At 52.4% G+C, this 15,045-nt stretch overlaps 1 protein-coding gene across 9 annotated transcripts in view; it reads left to right on the forward strand.

The window, feature by feature from the left end:
- CCDC33 (coiled-coil domain containing 33) overlaps nt 1-15,045 on the forward strand; it is a 100,785-nt gene that overhangs the window by 25,515 nt on the left and 60,225 nt on the right. For all 9 annotated transcript variants that reach the window (XR_008514193.2, XM_054532895.2, XM_054532893.2 and 6 more), the window contains 5 exons: nt 393-526; nt 4,620-4,729; nt 6,282-6,398; nt 10,689-10,780; nt 11,754-11,874. Coding sequence is in view for 8 of the 9 variants with exons in the window: in XM_054532895.2 (XP_054388870.2) it covers nt 393-526; nt 4,620-4,729; nt 6,282-6,398; nt 10,689-10,780; nt 11,754-11,874 (574 nt within the window). In the remaining variant the exon portion in view is untranslated. The remainder of the gene's footprint in view (nt 1-392; nt 527-4,619; nt 4,730-6,281; nt 6,399-10,688; nt 10,781-11,753; nt 11,875-15,045) is intronic.

The following is a 15,045-nucleotide window of genomic DNA, read 5'->3' on the forward strand; positions in this document are numbered from 1 at the left end:
GGAGGCTTCCTCCCACCAAACAGAACCGAGAGAAGAGGGAGGCCATGCACACGGGCTCCTGCTGGACAGCCCTCCCTGGCAAGGGCTAGGAAGTCAGGCGGGCAAGGCATCTACCCTCTACCCCCATCCCCACCCCTGCCCTGAGCCTCTCTAAGTGAGAGGCCTGTGATTAAGTGAAGACCTCAGTAGTGGCCAGCGAGACAGTGTGGTCACCCGGGCTGGCAGGGGATCCTGGGGAGAGGCCTGGGATGACACAAGTGTCTATGCTTGGGACAGAGCTCTCCATATCCTGTCCACCTTCCACTCAGATTTATGGACAGTGGAGCCCGGGAGGGGGACAAGCAGCAGACAGAACCCCTCCCTCTGACTCACCCTGCCCCTGATCTCCCCAGGAAAAGCACATCTGAGGAAAAGAACAACCAGAGCTCCAAGGCAGTCACATCTGTGACCTCAGAGCCCACCAGAGCCCCTATCTGGGGGGACACAGTGAACGTGGAGATCCAAGCTGAGGATGCAGGGCAAGAAGGTAAGGCAGGGGCTGGGCAGGGCTGGCATGTGCAGGCAGGGTGTGAACACAGCCAAGGACTTAGAGCAGAAGCAGGCTCCCTCTCACCGCAGCTGGTAGCCACCTGAACACCTCCTTGGGCTCAGTTAAAAGCACTTAGAAAAAATCATAATACTGTCACGCCTCATCTCCCCATCCTGCTCGAGAAATGAGTTCCACATAAATGAATTTTCCAGACAATGCAAGCTTATCTTTTTTATGACTGTTGTTATTATTTTCATGGCTGTTATTACCGCCGTCTCTCGCTGAAACAGGACATTACAGCTTCCTGGCACGTCCCCACACATCGCTCATTGGAGTCATCACCTCCCAGGAAGAGCAATGCTGCTCCCATTGCTTAAGAGAACATCGAGGTTCAGGGTATTTAACTGGCTTAAGCTCAGGACCGAGGACCAAGGACTCAGCATTGCATGTTCTTACTGCAGCTCCAGGGTTCTTGCTGCTTCCATTTGATTTTTTAAAAAATATTTGAAATGTCCCTAGAATGGATCCCTATTCCTGCTTAGTCCTCCCCAGGTGTCAGCCTGAGCCACCAGGTGCCCACGTACACACATGCATGTGCACACTTGTATTTACTTTCACACTGTGTGTCTGTTGGATTTCCATTCTCCTGGGGGAGCTCAGGCTGGACACAAGGGAATACTGATTGACTGATACCTGGATAGGGGGGCATCGCATCGGGCACTGTCAGCACAGACCAGAGGTGCCTGGCGATGTCTCTGATCTTATCTAGTCAGGACCTCAGACTTGCTTCTTGCAGGTGGTCTCTCCCTGAGAGGACAGACTTTGCCTCTTCCCCTTGAAATCTTGCCAGGACCTAGACAGAACTGCTTGTTCTCCTCACACAGAACAGAAAGCCAGCTGAAGACTATGGGAGAGGAGAAAGGAAACAGGAAGGGGAGCCTCCGTAAAAGGGGAAGGAGCTAGTTCTAGGTCAAGCCAGATAATTTTTCTTTTCTGCCTGTAAAGGGATAGGTGGAGCTGTTGGGATGCTTTAAGAAGATGCAAAAGAGGAGGAAAAATTGACCTAGGATTTCATGCAGAGGCACATGCGTGCCTGTGTGTGCATGTCTTTGTGAATGCCTGCATGCTGGTTCATGCGCATGTGTGAATGTGGTGTGTGCTGTGTCTGTACTTGTAGGCATGCATGTCTGTGTGTCTTATGTGTGTGTGTGCGTGAGTGTATCTAGCTGCAACAGTGTGGTGTATGTGTGTCTGGATGAATCTTGCAGTGCATGAGTATGTGTAGTTTGTGTGTGTGGCTCTGTGTGTATGCATGCATGTATTTATGTGGCTGGTGGGAAGTTAGAGGTTGTGGTGAGTGGACCTGAGCTGGGATCCTGCCCTGGGCTCTACATACTTGGGGTAACAGAGGAAAAAATGTAATAAGGTCAGTGACCCCAGGGCCCATCTGTGCAGCAGAGAGAGGGGCAGGACTAACTGCAGGAGGGACAAGAGAGTGGGGAGGCATCATGGGCAGGCAGGGAATATTGGCAGGCACCTCATTGCAGATTGAAGTAGCTGGATGCTTGTTGGAACCGGTTGCTGTGGTGATGTCTGCAGTGGGGGTGGGGGAGATGGAGGCCAGGCCAAGAGGCGGGGGAAGGGTGGGAGGTAGCTCAAGGATGTGTTAATGAAAAGCAAAGGGGAGTTTCAGACCCTGTGTCAGGGCCAAAGCAGGCGGGTGGCAGAAATAGCTTGTTGGCCACACAAAGGGAGCGGTGGGAGGCCGGAAGGGCACAATGCCCAGAGAGGAAGCTGACGAAGCGTGTTTGTAGCATGGAGACAGGAGCAGGGAGGAGTGGCTGTCCATTACCCCCAATTCCAGCTCATCTGCTGGCTGCCCACACAGAGCTCCAGGAATAGTGGGTGGGGAAAATGCACGGCACTCACCTCTCGTTCAACCCTGGCAAATCCCAAATGGATCTGGGGACTCCTGGTCCATGGTGAGTTGGCATAAGGGGCTTCAGTCTGCACAGCTCCTGGTGGTGCTTTGGCTGGGAGCACTGGAATCCCCCAGCTGAGTTTCCTCAGGTCTGCCTACAGCAGGGTTTGTGTATGGAGAGCTGCAGATGCCTAAAGAGAAGGAAAATAGTGACAGCCACGAGGAGCATTTGCACAGAATGTTGCAGCTTGAAAACACACTCTTCTCCTTACAACAACCCAAGGGGAGAGACAAGGCTTTTTATTAAAGTGTTGACATTTTGAAGAGCAGAAACATGAACTCAGAGAGGTTAAATTACTTGCTAACAGTCACAGAGCAAGTTAGTGTTCTGGTACTAGAACCCAGGTCTGCTGACTTCATATCCCTTGCCTCAATCTCCCTTCTTCAAGCCAACCTCAACACCTTCAGTGCCCTCTCCCCCATCTTTCCTTTGAGCATGGATCCCATATGACAAGCTCTTGAGATACCTTGGCAAGTGCTCAGGGTTGCTGTGGGGAAGACAGAGAAAGAAGAATACTTAGTAAAGCCCTCAGCTTCCTTCTCCACCCCCACATCCAAATGACCCATCCAGTTTCAAATGACCCATCCAGTTTCAAATGACCCAGCCGCTGAGCCCACTGAACCTGCTGAGCCCTCAAGGGCCAGCTGCTGTCCCTGGTGCTGAAACCCCTTGTCTCAAGAGAAGCAGGGGGCAAGGGTCTCCCCAAGTGTCTCCCTCAGGCACACCCCTCCACCCATCCTCCCTTTCCTGTTCTTCTCTGTTTTGTATCCTTTCTTACCCCATCTCTCTCATTCTTTCTCCATCCATCCTGTATCTTTCTCCTCCTTCTCTCCCTCCCCGTCTCTTCTTCCTCCTCAAATCATAGATTTCCAGAATAGAAAGATGCCTCAAGTGTCATCAAATTCAACCCTTCCCATCATCTACTTTCTAGATGTGTTATGTTGATCAAGTTGTATAACTCTCTGAGCTCCATTGTTCATATTTTAAGAACAGAGATGATGATACCTACCTGGGGGGTTGTGGTGAGAATTTGTTGGAATCATGGCTGAGACATGCCCATCCCCATGCCTGGCACATAGTAGATACTCACTAAATAATCATGACAGTCCCACTCACTAAACAGGACTGTCATGATTATTTATAGGACATTGGTGTTCTTCTTAAAGTTTATACCGGCCGGGCGCGGTGGCTCATGCCTGTAATCCCAGCACTTTGGGAGACTGGGGCACGTGGATCACTTGAAGTCAGGAGTTTGAGACCAGCCTGGCCAACATGGCAAAACCTTGTCTCTACTGAAAATACAAAATTTGGCTGGGTGTGGTGGCGGGCGCCTGTAATCCCAGCTACTTGGGAGGCTGAGGCAGGAGACTCTCTTGGACCTGGAAGGCAGAGGTTGTAGTGAGCTGACATCATGCCACCACACTTCAGCCTGGGTGACAAAGTGAGACTCTGTCTCAAAAAGAAAGTTTATACCAATATTCATGCCATTTTATGAGAAAATATAGTCTCTTTGGAGGGTGTTTACTAAGTGGTGCATTATTCTTAGTATTTAGACTAGTTTTCCCTTACTTGTAGTAGACTTTTATTGATAACTGTATTAAAGGATTTCTTGAGCAAATCACTTTTTCTTACTGAAATTCAGTTTCTTCACCTGCAACATGTGTGAGATAATCTCTCCCCATCCTGCCTCAAGAGCTGGCATAAGTGTTTGTGACCAAGGGAAGGAGTCTTATTCCTGGAAAGAGGTGCTATGCCTGCTTGCCTGTGTATCTCAGTGTGTGCACATGTGTGTCTGTTGTCACAGGGGACTGGACTCAGTTTTGTGTGTGTCTATCTCTGACCTGGGAGTTTCTAGACCATGGGAGAAAATTGCATGTTGGGGTCCTAACAGCTGCTGGCATGGAGCTTTGCCCTGTGCAGGGGCTCAGACTGTTCTTGTGGGTTTGTGTGCACGGGGGTAATCCACACATGTGTGTGGATGTTGATTCCTCAGTGTGGCCCCTGCACCCTACTCTCAGCAATGTCTCTCACCTCTCACTGTCTCTCCTTAGTGGGAGAGAAAGGGATCCGTTTAAAAATGAACCTGTGCTCATTTTTTCTCTTTCCAGATGTGATCCTCAAGGTGGTGGACAACAGAAAGAAACAGGAGTTGTTGTCCTACAAAATCCCCATCAAGTACCTGCGTGTCTTCCACCCCTACCACTTTGAGCTGGTGAAGGTGAGTCAGAGGCCTGGGGAAGCATGGGGAAAGCAGGTGGGAACCACCTTGAATGTCCCCAGCTATTCCCTCGGAGCAGCCCTGAGCATCCCACACCCACCCACAGCATGACAAGTCTAGGACCATGTGGGGCTCAGGAAACATAGCTCCTGGTACATACACAGGAATGATGTCTACAAGAATTTGGAATTCTCCAAATTCATCTCTGTAAAACAGCTGATTATTATAGAACAACTGCCACATTAAGTGGATATACCAATTAAAGATAGATTTTGATTACATAAATATTAAAAGAGTGGATCTAAAAATCAAAGAAACACAATATTTACAGACTACCTGCTGCTTCCAGGCCCTGTGCTAGACATTTCACACCCCCTCTCAGATCCTCAAGGTAAATTACATTTTGCAGACATGAGACTGGGACCTGGGGAGAAATATCTCCTCCTCCTGGGTCACAGAGCAAGTGAGCGGCAGAGTTGAGGGTGAACCCAGGTCATGCTGTCTCCCAAGCCAGTTCCTTCTGAGCTGCCTCCACATGCTGCCTTGGCCAGAAGGCCCAGGAGAGTTGGGGGGTACACGGAATAAAGCATTCCCTAGGATGCACCCCTGGAATGAGCAACTGGGTCCAAGCCATTGACTGAGGGGCCTGAGGCTCCTCACTCCAAGGTTGGGCCTCCCAGGCCAGACCCCTGCCTGTCCTCCCTCCTACTGCTGAGAGGTAAGGGGTAGAATTCACTCTCTCATTGCTCAAGGACTTATGAAGCACCTACTATGTGCCAGGTAGTGAGCCAGAGATGAGCAGAAGCATCACATTCCCCTCCCCACTGTGCATTCCAGACCCTGATAGTGGTTGAGAGTAAAGAACAATGTGGAGCCAGACTGTTGGGGGTCCTAGCCCAAGTTTGTTGCCTCTTAGCTGGATACCCATGGAAGCCACTTAACCCCCAGGCCTGCATCCTCACTGGCAAAGCTGGCACAGTCGTTTTGAGGATCCCATGCAATGATAGGCAAGGTTCCTGGCACACAGTATGTACTCAGTTTGGTCAGTTCCCCTCCCCTATCCCTCCTCCGGGCTAGCACTGAACTTTCTTCTAAGCAATTCTTCAATCGTGGCACCAGGGGGCTTTACCTTCCCTTAGGCCCCATGAGGAACCCCAATCCCAGGGCTTCAGGATGGGCCATGCAGGGAAGTAAAAGAGAGATGCGCTACTCACCCTGGGAGACTCAGCACTTGAGCTGTAATTCTGGGGCATCACCCAGGCCCCCTGGCTGTCTGTTCACTTACAACCCAGGCCTTGTTATCACATCTTTACTGGAAAGCAGACAGGCAGTGGTCCTTGTAAGGGTGATGAAATATTCAAATGGAAAAGGGAAGATTTATTATATTGATCTCCTTGGAAGGGCTCACAGGGACCATGAGCTTTAATTATCAGCTCGGAGCCCCAGCGGAGCAATGCCAAGTGATTGTCTGCAGAGGGCTGGATTTATGGCCAGGATCTGCCCCTTAGACACTCTCCTTCCTCTGTGTCTTCTGCCCCAACCCTGTCTCCAGCCCACCGAGTCTGGGAAAGCCGATGAAGCAACTGCCAAGACCCAATTGTACGCAACAGTCGTTCGGAAGAGCAGCTTCATCCCCCGCTACATCGGCTGCAACCACATGGCTCTGGAGGTACCAGGGCTGGGGCCCTCTGGGGTGGTGGGTGGGGTGGGAAAGGGTCAAGCTTTGAGCATGCCCCACTCCTTGCCCTTAGCCCCCTCTGGCTGACCTGAGGGTGTGGAGCAGAGATGTCAAGAATGGAAAAAGCAACCAGGCCTTTCAAAAATAGCAAAAGGAGTTTGTGAAGACAAGCCCTTTGGCAGGGATGACAAGGATGAAGATGCTCAAGCCTCTTCTTCTTCCCTCTCTGCCTTGGAGGTGGGGGCAGGGGCTCAGCCACACCGCTGCTCCTGATGTACCGTCTCTGTGCTGCAGTGGGGACCAGAGCCTCCCAGAGCCTGTCTCCCCGAATCTTATGCTAGGGGTAGGGGAGAAGCCCCATGCTCCCCTTTTGCCCACAGCCCAGCAGCTTCCTGTTCTATTCTTCCCCTCCTGGGATAGTGCCTTGGCCCCCAAGCAAAAGCTTAGGGCCTCCTTGAGCTTTCCTTCAGTACCATGTCTAAAGAGTTTGACTGGTCTGGAGATCAGGTATTTAGTTTATTCATTCATTTATTCATCCAGCAACTATTTACAGAGCCTCTTCCATTAGCCAGGACACGGCTGGGCCCACCTTGGGCCTGGCCACTGCCCCTTGACCCATCACCATCCAGCCCCTAGGCCAATTAGCAGCTTTGGGAGGAACTCTTGATGCTCAAAGCAGACATGATGCAGGGACCTGGCCCCTCTCCCATTCCTCCCCGCTTTCAAACTGCCCATGGGTGACAGATTCAAATTCAGCTATGGCCTGAGTATGATCAGGGTGGGAGCCACAGGACCCAAGCTCTGAGCTTCCACCTACCCAAACATGGCTGATCTGTTCCTATCCTTCCCACCCCCACTACTTCCCACCAGCACCGTGAGCCTGGCAGGGAAGGAAGCATTCTTTTGCCTTCTTTCACAGCCAGGGACACTGAGACCCAAGGGGAGTATGGTATGGGAGCCAAAACTCCTAACCCACATTTCTACTCCCCCACAGCCACCCCTCTGATGCCAGCACGTCAGACCTACAGGCGTCCTCTGCTCCCTGCCACCTTCTATCATGCCCTTTCATGAGGACAGCCAGCAATTCACACACAAAGAACAAGGAAGAGGGGCAACAGCCTGGCCTTGCTGTCCCCAGGCCGCATCCCACAGGGAGGGGGCCACATCCCCAAGACACAGGCAGAACTTTAGGGCTGCTGTGGAGCTGCCCCACCCCACCCAGCCCTCTGACTTGCCTGGTAGAGTGGTAGAGTGGTAGAGTGGGGGCCTTCTCTGGCCCACAGCACCCTGCCCACTCTTCTGCCCCAGCACAGATGCCCTCTCCATCTGTGCGATGGGTATGGCCACAGAGCAGCTGCCTGCTCCTGATGATGAGTGCGTGGCGGGAGCAGGAACTTCTGCTGTTTCCCAGGCTGTCATGAGTGGTGTACTTGGGCAGCTGTCTCATTCACACCTGATCAGAGTCCACACAGAACAGGTGCAAATTAGCTGCCACCACCCCCTTTTCAGCTTTACACCTGCTGGGGAGCCTGTGAGCAACAGGGCCTGCCAGCCACCAGTGAAATCCCTCAGCCCCAGACCCCAGACCCATCCAATGTGTGAAATGTACCATCAGAGATTCAATCCTTTGAATGTGGTGAAGGGATTCAGTTCCAGAGCCCTCAGTGAGAGCTGCGAGGCCCTAAGGACTATTATACGTGCCCATCAGCTCACACCTGTGTGGGGTTAGAGGTGGGACAACCAGCTGAGATGGGTATTGAAAGAGGAGCCTAAAAGGAGGGTGCGGAGGGAGAAAAGGGAGAATGATCCAGAACAAGCCTCACTCCTGGGCCCTCTCCTCCCATTGAAAGTCAGAGCTAGAAACTCAGGGGAGATTATAGTTCAACTCTTCTACGCACAAGTAGGGAAACAGGCCCAGAGTGGAGCAGGAACTGGCCAATGTGACCCGGCTGGAGTGAATGGCTGAGCTGGAATATACCAGTGAGGACCTCTTCCCACCCTAAGCTGTACCTGAGGCAGAGTCCGTCAGCTGTGTCCAGAGCCCCTTCCTCTTCCTGCTTCTCTTCCCATCAGCACCATGGAACTAGGATCCCACACATCCCCCAAGACCCTCACCCAAACCACTGCCTGCCTTCTCCCCTTCTTCCTCTTGGGTCTTTCTGTTTCTCTGTCTCTTCTTCTTTCATGCTCACAAACACAAGAAGGGTAAACCTTTTCCTCCACTGTTCCCCTCTTTTCTCCTTCACTCATATGATCCTCTTTTTTTTTTTTTTTTTTTGAGATGGAGTCTTGCTCTGTCACCCAGGCTAGAGTGCAGTGGCGTGACTTCAACTCACTGCAACCTCTGCCTCCCAGGTTCAAGCAATTCTCCTGCCTCAGCCTCCCAAGTAGCTGGGATTACAGGCATGTGCCACCACGCCCAGCTAATTTTTTTGTATTTTTAGTAGAGACAGGGTTTCACCATATTGGCCAGGCTGGTCTCGAACTCCTGGCCTTGTGATCCGCCAGCCTCGGCCTCCCAAAGTGCTGGGATTACAGGTGTGAGCTATCACGCCTGGCTCATATGATCCTCATTTATCCACAAACAGATATTGAGCTCTTTTCCATGCCAGGCACTTTTGTTAAAACCTAGGATGACAACCGTGAATGAGACAGACATGGTCCCTGCTCATGTGGAGCTTGGGATCTAGCCAAATAGACAGAAAATAAACAAGAAATAAATTAGAATAAACATAAGCTATGATGAGTGCTATGGCAAAGGGAATCCAGCAACTGAGATCGGGAGGACAGGGTGGGCTACTTTATTAAGAATGGTCACGGGAAGTTTCTCAGAGGTGGTGACGTTTAAGCTACAGGATGAGAAGGAGCCAGCCACGATGGGTTGGCGGGAGCTGCGGGGAGTCTGGGTAGAGGGATCAGCATATGCAAAGACCCTGTGGCAGAAATAAGAGAGGTGTGTGGCAGGAGTAAAAGAGTCTGGAGCAAGAAGACAGGGACTGGGGGCCTGCCGGGAGACGAGGCAGAGGGGCTTGCGGGGTGTCGGGCAGGGAGGTAACATGACCCCATTCATTTTTAACAAGAGCACTTTTGCCATCATGTGTCAAATTGCCTGGGAAAGAGGATGGATTAGGGAAAGGAACAGAAGCAGAGAGACTAGTGAGGAGGCAGAGGAATCAAAGGTGCAAGAGGAATGAGAGCTGAGTGGAAGGTGGGTGAGGGCTGAGGGAGAGTGGGAGCCATTGGTGGATATGGGGTGAGGGTCAGGGTCCGGGAGACCCGGGCCTCTTAGGCTGGCAGCAGAGGTGCATGGGGACAGACTCTCTGTCTCCCCTGTCTGCCTTCCAGTGTCCCCCAGGCCCAGGCTAAGCAGGGGGTCAGCGAGGGTTGGAGCAAGGTGACGCTGTCCACTCTTGCTTTGTAGCCTCCTGTTGGGATCCCGCTCTGCTCTCTGAAAGCTGCGCCAATAGAAGCCTGGAGGAGAGGAGAGGGCAGTCAGGACTGGGAGGCAGGGAAGCCCTTAGGGGGTGAGAGAGGACTTAGGAGGGAACAACCAAGGGCGGTCAGGGGAGTGACAACTGGGATCTGATGAAGACAGAGGAGCCCAGAGATGCGGATGCTATGATCCTGTTCCAAACCAGTACTTCCTGGGGAAACCAGCAAGGCAGGAGAGCAGGCACCAGGGTGAGCAGTGGAGCAGGCACCAGGGTGATGAGTACCAGGGAGGCAAGGGGAGACTGGCTGTGGCCACTGATCTCAGGAAGTTCAGCATGGTCGGAGAAACTAGACCTGGGCTTCCTGTCTTCAGTTTATAAAGTGCTGTCTCACAAATGATCTAATCAGAGACCCCTCACAGCCCTGGGAGGAGCCTCATTTGACTGACAAAAACCAAGGAGCTGGAACACCTAGCCCTACCCCTGGCCCTACCCCTCCCCAGGAGCCAGTGGAGGGGCTGAGGTTAGAACACAACCTCCCTTCCCAGGCCCCAACTCTCATCGCACCCTTTCTCCCCAAAGAAACTAGTGTAAGAGATCCATTGGTAAATCCCAGGACAGAAAGCAGGAGCAGTTGCCTCAGCTAGGCAGAGAAGGCTTCCTGAGGGAGGGCAGCCTGGTGCAAAGCAAGAACCGAGTAAGGCAGGGAACAGGGAGGAGAAGGTGTCAAGTGTGGAGGCAGCCATGAGATCACGGATGGGGAAAAAGAGGGTGGGCAGTCTGGCTGGCTGTCTCTGGAAGGTCCCAAGGCCACATGGTGTTCACCTGCCTCCTCTCTTCTCCTTTCCAGATCTTTCTCCGGGGAGTCAATGAGCCCCTGGCCAACAACCCCAACCCCATAGTGGTGATTGCCCGGGTGGTTCCCAACTACAAGGAATTCAAGTGAGTGGGGCCCAGGAGGACCTGGGTGAGGAGGGCAGAGCAGAGGGCAGAGGAGGGGGTGAGGCTGGCATTGCTGCCATGGGCTGATTCCAGGACCTCCGGCAACCCCTCTTCCCCTAAGGCCCTTCAAGCCTCTCCACTGGGTCTGAGGTCCCAGTAAGCTTCCTGCAGCAGACCATGCCTTTCTTTCCCCAGGGAGAGCCCAGGCCCCTGGAAAGGGGCAGCTCAGTCCTCTCCTGAGAGCAGGCTGGAGGGCAGTGGTGGGGATGAGTGCCGATACCAGGCCTAACAGCTAGAGAGTGTGGGTATGACAACAAGAGGGGTCCTCATTCCCTGCTCAGGGCACCTCAGCCCCTCCAACCGGCCTCCCTGCCTCACACCCATCACCTCTCCACTCCCCCTCCCACTCTAGCTCAGGGCCACAGGCTCCAGCCAGTGGTTGGCCCCAAAGGCCATCTTGGAACTTCACAGCCTTTAGCCCTGCTGGGCGGAGTCTACTTCCTCCTCATCCTGAAGGTCTCCCTGGCCCCAGCCACAACTCATCCCCTCCTCCCCTAGACCTCCTTTTGAGTCTGTTGGAGTCACAGTCCTCAGGAGGAGATTCAAACTTTGCCACACAGTGGGAAATTCCCTATGAACGTATGCTGTCTGCCATAGCACCGACTCCTGGGAGTCAGGGTCTGTCTCGGTCACTTTCAACTGGCCCTGATGGCCCAAGATGACTCCCCTACTTCTCTGTATCTCCTATTGAGTTTTTATGACTTATGAAGCCCCCTTGCTTGTTGGAGGAAGGAAGATGACTGATGCACGCCCAGCCCAGTGGTCCCCACTTGTCATGAGGTCCAGGCCCAAACTAAGCAGGGTCCCTGCAACTCCCTTCTCCTGCATCAACCCAGAGTCAAAGCGGGGACCCTGGGCTGCCAGGCTCAGGTGCAGAACCCAGAGCACTGACCCTGTCTCCCTGCCTCCCCAGGGTCAGCCAGGCCAACAGGGACCTGGCCTCCGTGGGGCTGCCCATCACCCCACTCTCCTTCCCTATCCCGTCCGTGATGAACTTTGATGTGCCTCGCGTCAGCCAGAATGGATGCCCTCAGGTATGTCTCCTCCCCAGTGGTTCCAGCTTCCTGTAACTCCCACACACAGTCACTGTTCACTCACTCAGTGAGTCAGTCAGCAGTTCCCTTGACTATTGAGTAAGAGTTGACTGAATCCCACGGCATACCCATGGCTGCGCTCGCCTGTGTGGCAGAGAAACTGCCCTCCAGGAACTCTTGGTCTGGTGAAGATGGGAGTCACGTGGGTGAAAAAGTTGAACATCAACACAAGATAATGTATAATCTAATAACAAACTGGGGGGGCCTGTCAGGGCTATCACATCAGAGGAGAGAAGTTACAAAAGGACAAATGTATGATTCCACTTATATGGGATACCTAGAATAGGAAAATTCAAAGTCAATGTAGAACAATGGCTACAGGGGCTGGGGAAAGGGAAGAACGGGGAGTTACAGGTCATGAGTACATAGTTTCTGTTTCGAGTGATGAAGAGTCCTGGAAATAGATAGTGGTGATGGTTACACAACAATAGAAACAAATGAATGCATTTAACATCACTGAACTGTACACTTAAAAATGGCTACGATGGTGGATGTTGTGTTATGTATATTTTAACCCAGTAAAAAAAATTTTTTTTGAGACAGAGCTTTGCTCTTGTCTCCCAGGCTGGAGTGCAGTGGCACAATCTTGGCTCACTGCAACCTCTGCCTCCCAGGTTCAAGCAATTCTCCTGCCTCAGCCTCTCAAGTAGCTGGGCTTATAGGCACATGCCACCATGCCTGACTAATTTTTATCTTTTCAGTAGAGACGGGGTTTCATCATGTCGGCCAGGCTGGTCTCGAACTCCTGACCTCAGGTGATCCACCCGCTTTGGCCTCCCAAAAGGCTGGGATTACAGGCATGAGCCACTGCGCCCAGCAAAAAAAAAAAAAAAACAAAAAAAAACAAAAAAACAAAAACCCTCCTTTTAATCAGAGGAGAGGGATGTAAAGCCTGGATTAGAGAAGGCAGTCTTGAATTTTTTTTTTTTTTTTTTTTTTTTGAGAGAGTCTTGCTCTTGTTGCCCAGGCTGGAGTGCAGTGGCACCATCTTGGCTCACTGCAACCTCCGCCTCCCAGGTTCAAGCGATTCTCCTGCCTCAGCCTCCCAAGTAGCTGGGATTACTGGCACCCGCCACCATGCTCAGCTAATTTTTGTATTTTTAGTAGAGATGGAGTTTCACCATGTTGGCCAGGCTGGTCTCGAACTCCTGACCTTGTGACCTGCCCACCTCGGCCTCCCAAAGTGCTGGAATTACAGGAGTAAGCCACCGCACTCGGCGGGTAGTCTTGAATTTTTGACAGAGGAAGGGTTGGTACAGGTTGGGCACAGCAATAGCACAAGTGTGAGGTGGAGACATGCAGGCTGTGACGCATGTCAGGGCGGACAGGAGGGCCATGTGTTTGAGTATGAGGTTGGGGGCGGGTGCACGCACAGACCATGGCTAGGTTCAGGGGAATAGCCAGATTGGTCTGTTCTCATTATCTGCGCTTCACTGCCAACTTGCCCTACACAATGGTCCCAACATTCCTAGGGGCCTTGGAGGACAGAGGGATTTTTGGAGGTCCCTCCTATTGTCTGCCCACCAGTGCTCATGTCTGGCATAGCAAAAATAGAACAAGACACCCCTTTGGAACCCAGGCTTCATTTAAAGGCAAAGACATTTGAAGAAGGCTCAGACATGGGGTAGAGTGATGGTGGTGGGGAGGAGTGGGACAAAGGGGGACCCTGGGGACAGAGGCTTCAAACCCAAACCAATCCTTTGCCTGATTTCCCCAGAGTTACCTCACACATGGCCCTGCATTTGCCCAGAAAATTAAGAACCAATCAGCAGGCTGTCCCAAGGGGCAAGAGGCACTGCCTGCTTTAATGAGTGCGCCCCCTCCCACCCCCAGGCTTTCTCTGGCTGCCTTTGCTGCCTAACTAGTCTGGGTGGGAGAGGTGCCACTCACTACGGAGACTTGTTCCCAATGCCTTTTGCATGTGTGGGACCCGGTCCAGCAATGGCAGGACACCTGTTGAACATCACCCAACCCCATGGCAGCTGGTCCAGGTTGGGAATTTGCTGTCAGCCGGCACAGAGGTGCCCAGGTTCAGCAGTGAGAGAACAGGAGCAGGCTGCTGTGGTAAGGAGGGGTAGGGATTGCCCAGGCAGAGCCCTACCTGGAGGGGCACCAGTCAGCAGCCTGAGCTCAGACTTCACACAGACCCCTGCCCTGTCCCCTTTGAGTGTCAGTCCCCTCATCTCTACAGTTGAGGGAGTGGGATTGGACTTGGTAATTTCTAGGGCCTGCCCTCTCTGACATCTTGGGGGGCTGTGATTTCTTACCAACTGTCACCGTGCAAAAGCACTGTTTGACCTGGGTTTGACCCCAGCTCTGTGACTTACTGGTTGCATGACCTTTCGTAAGCTGCTCCTTTCTCCAGACTCATTGATTCCAATCTGTTAGGAGAACTCAAAGGATAATCTTTGCAAAGTGTCCAGGCCCAGGGTCCAAGGTAAATGGGTTCCACTCTTAACAGAGCTGTACCTCCCCTAGTGCCAGTGTCCCCTCTGAGGCCAGCCTCACCACGGCCCTTTTCACATCTGGCTCCAAGTAACAGAAACCCCAACTTGGATCGGCTTAAATACTAAGTATATTTATTGTCACACACCACATCAACTCATGACATAGAATGCTGCCAGAATTGGTGGATGCTCAGGTTCAGAAGCGTCCTCGAGGTCGCAGGATCTTTCCAACACCCCGAATTACCATCTTCAGCTGGCTAACGGCTCATGGGGGCACTTCACCCAGATAGAATGAAAGACCAGCAGATAAGAGGCAGCCTCTCTCTTTTTTTTTTTTTTTTTTGCGACCAAGTCTCTGTCCCCCAGGCTGGAGTGCAGTGGCGCGATCCTGGCTCACACTGCAACCTCTGCCTCCCGGGTTCAAGCAATTCTCCTGCCTCAGCCTCCCAAGTATCTGGGATTACAGGCGAGTGCCACCACGCCCAGCTAATTTTGTATATTTAGTAGAGATAGGGTTTCACCATGTTAGCCAGGCTGATCTTGAACTCCCGACCTCTGGTGATCCGCCTGCCTTGGCCTCCCGAAGTGCTGGAATTACAGGCCTGAGGCACCGTGCTCAGCCGCAGCCTCTGTTCTTGCAGGTGGTTTTAAAGAGCAACTGGAA

The sequence above is a fragment of the Pongo abelii genome, chromosome 16, assembly GCF_028885655.2.
Source record: "Pongo abelii isolate AG06213 chromosome 16, NHGRI_mPonAbe1-v2.0_pri, whole genome shotgun sequence".
NCBI lineage: Eukaryota > Metazoa > Chordata > Mammalia > Primates > Hominidae > Pongo > Pongo abelii.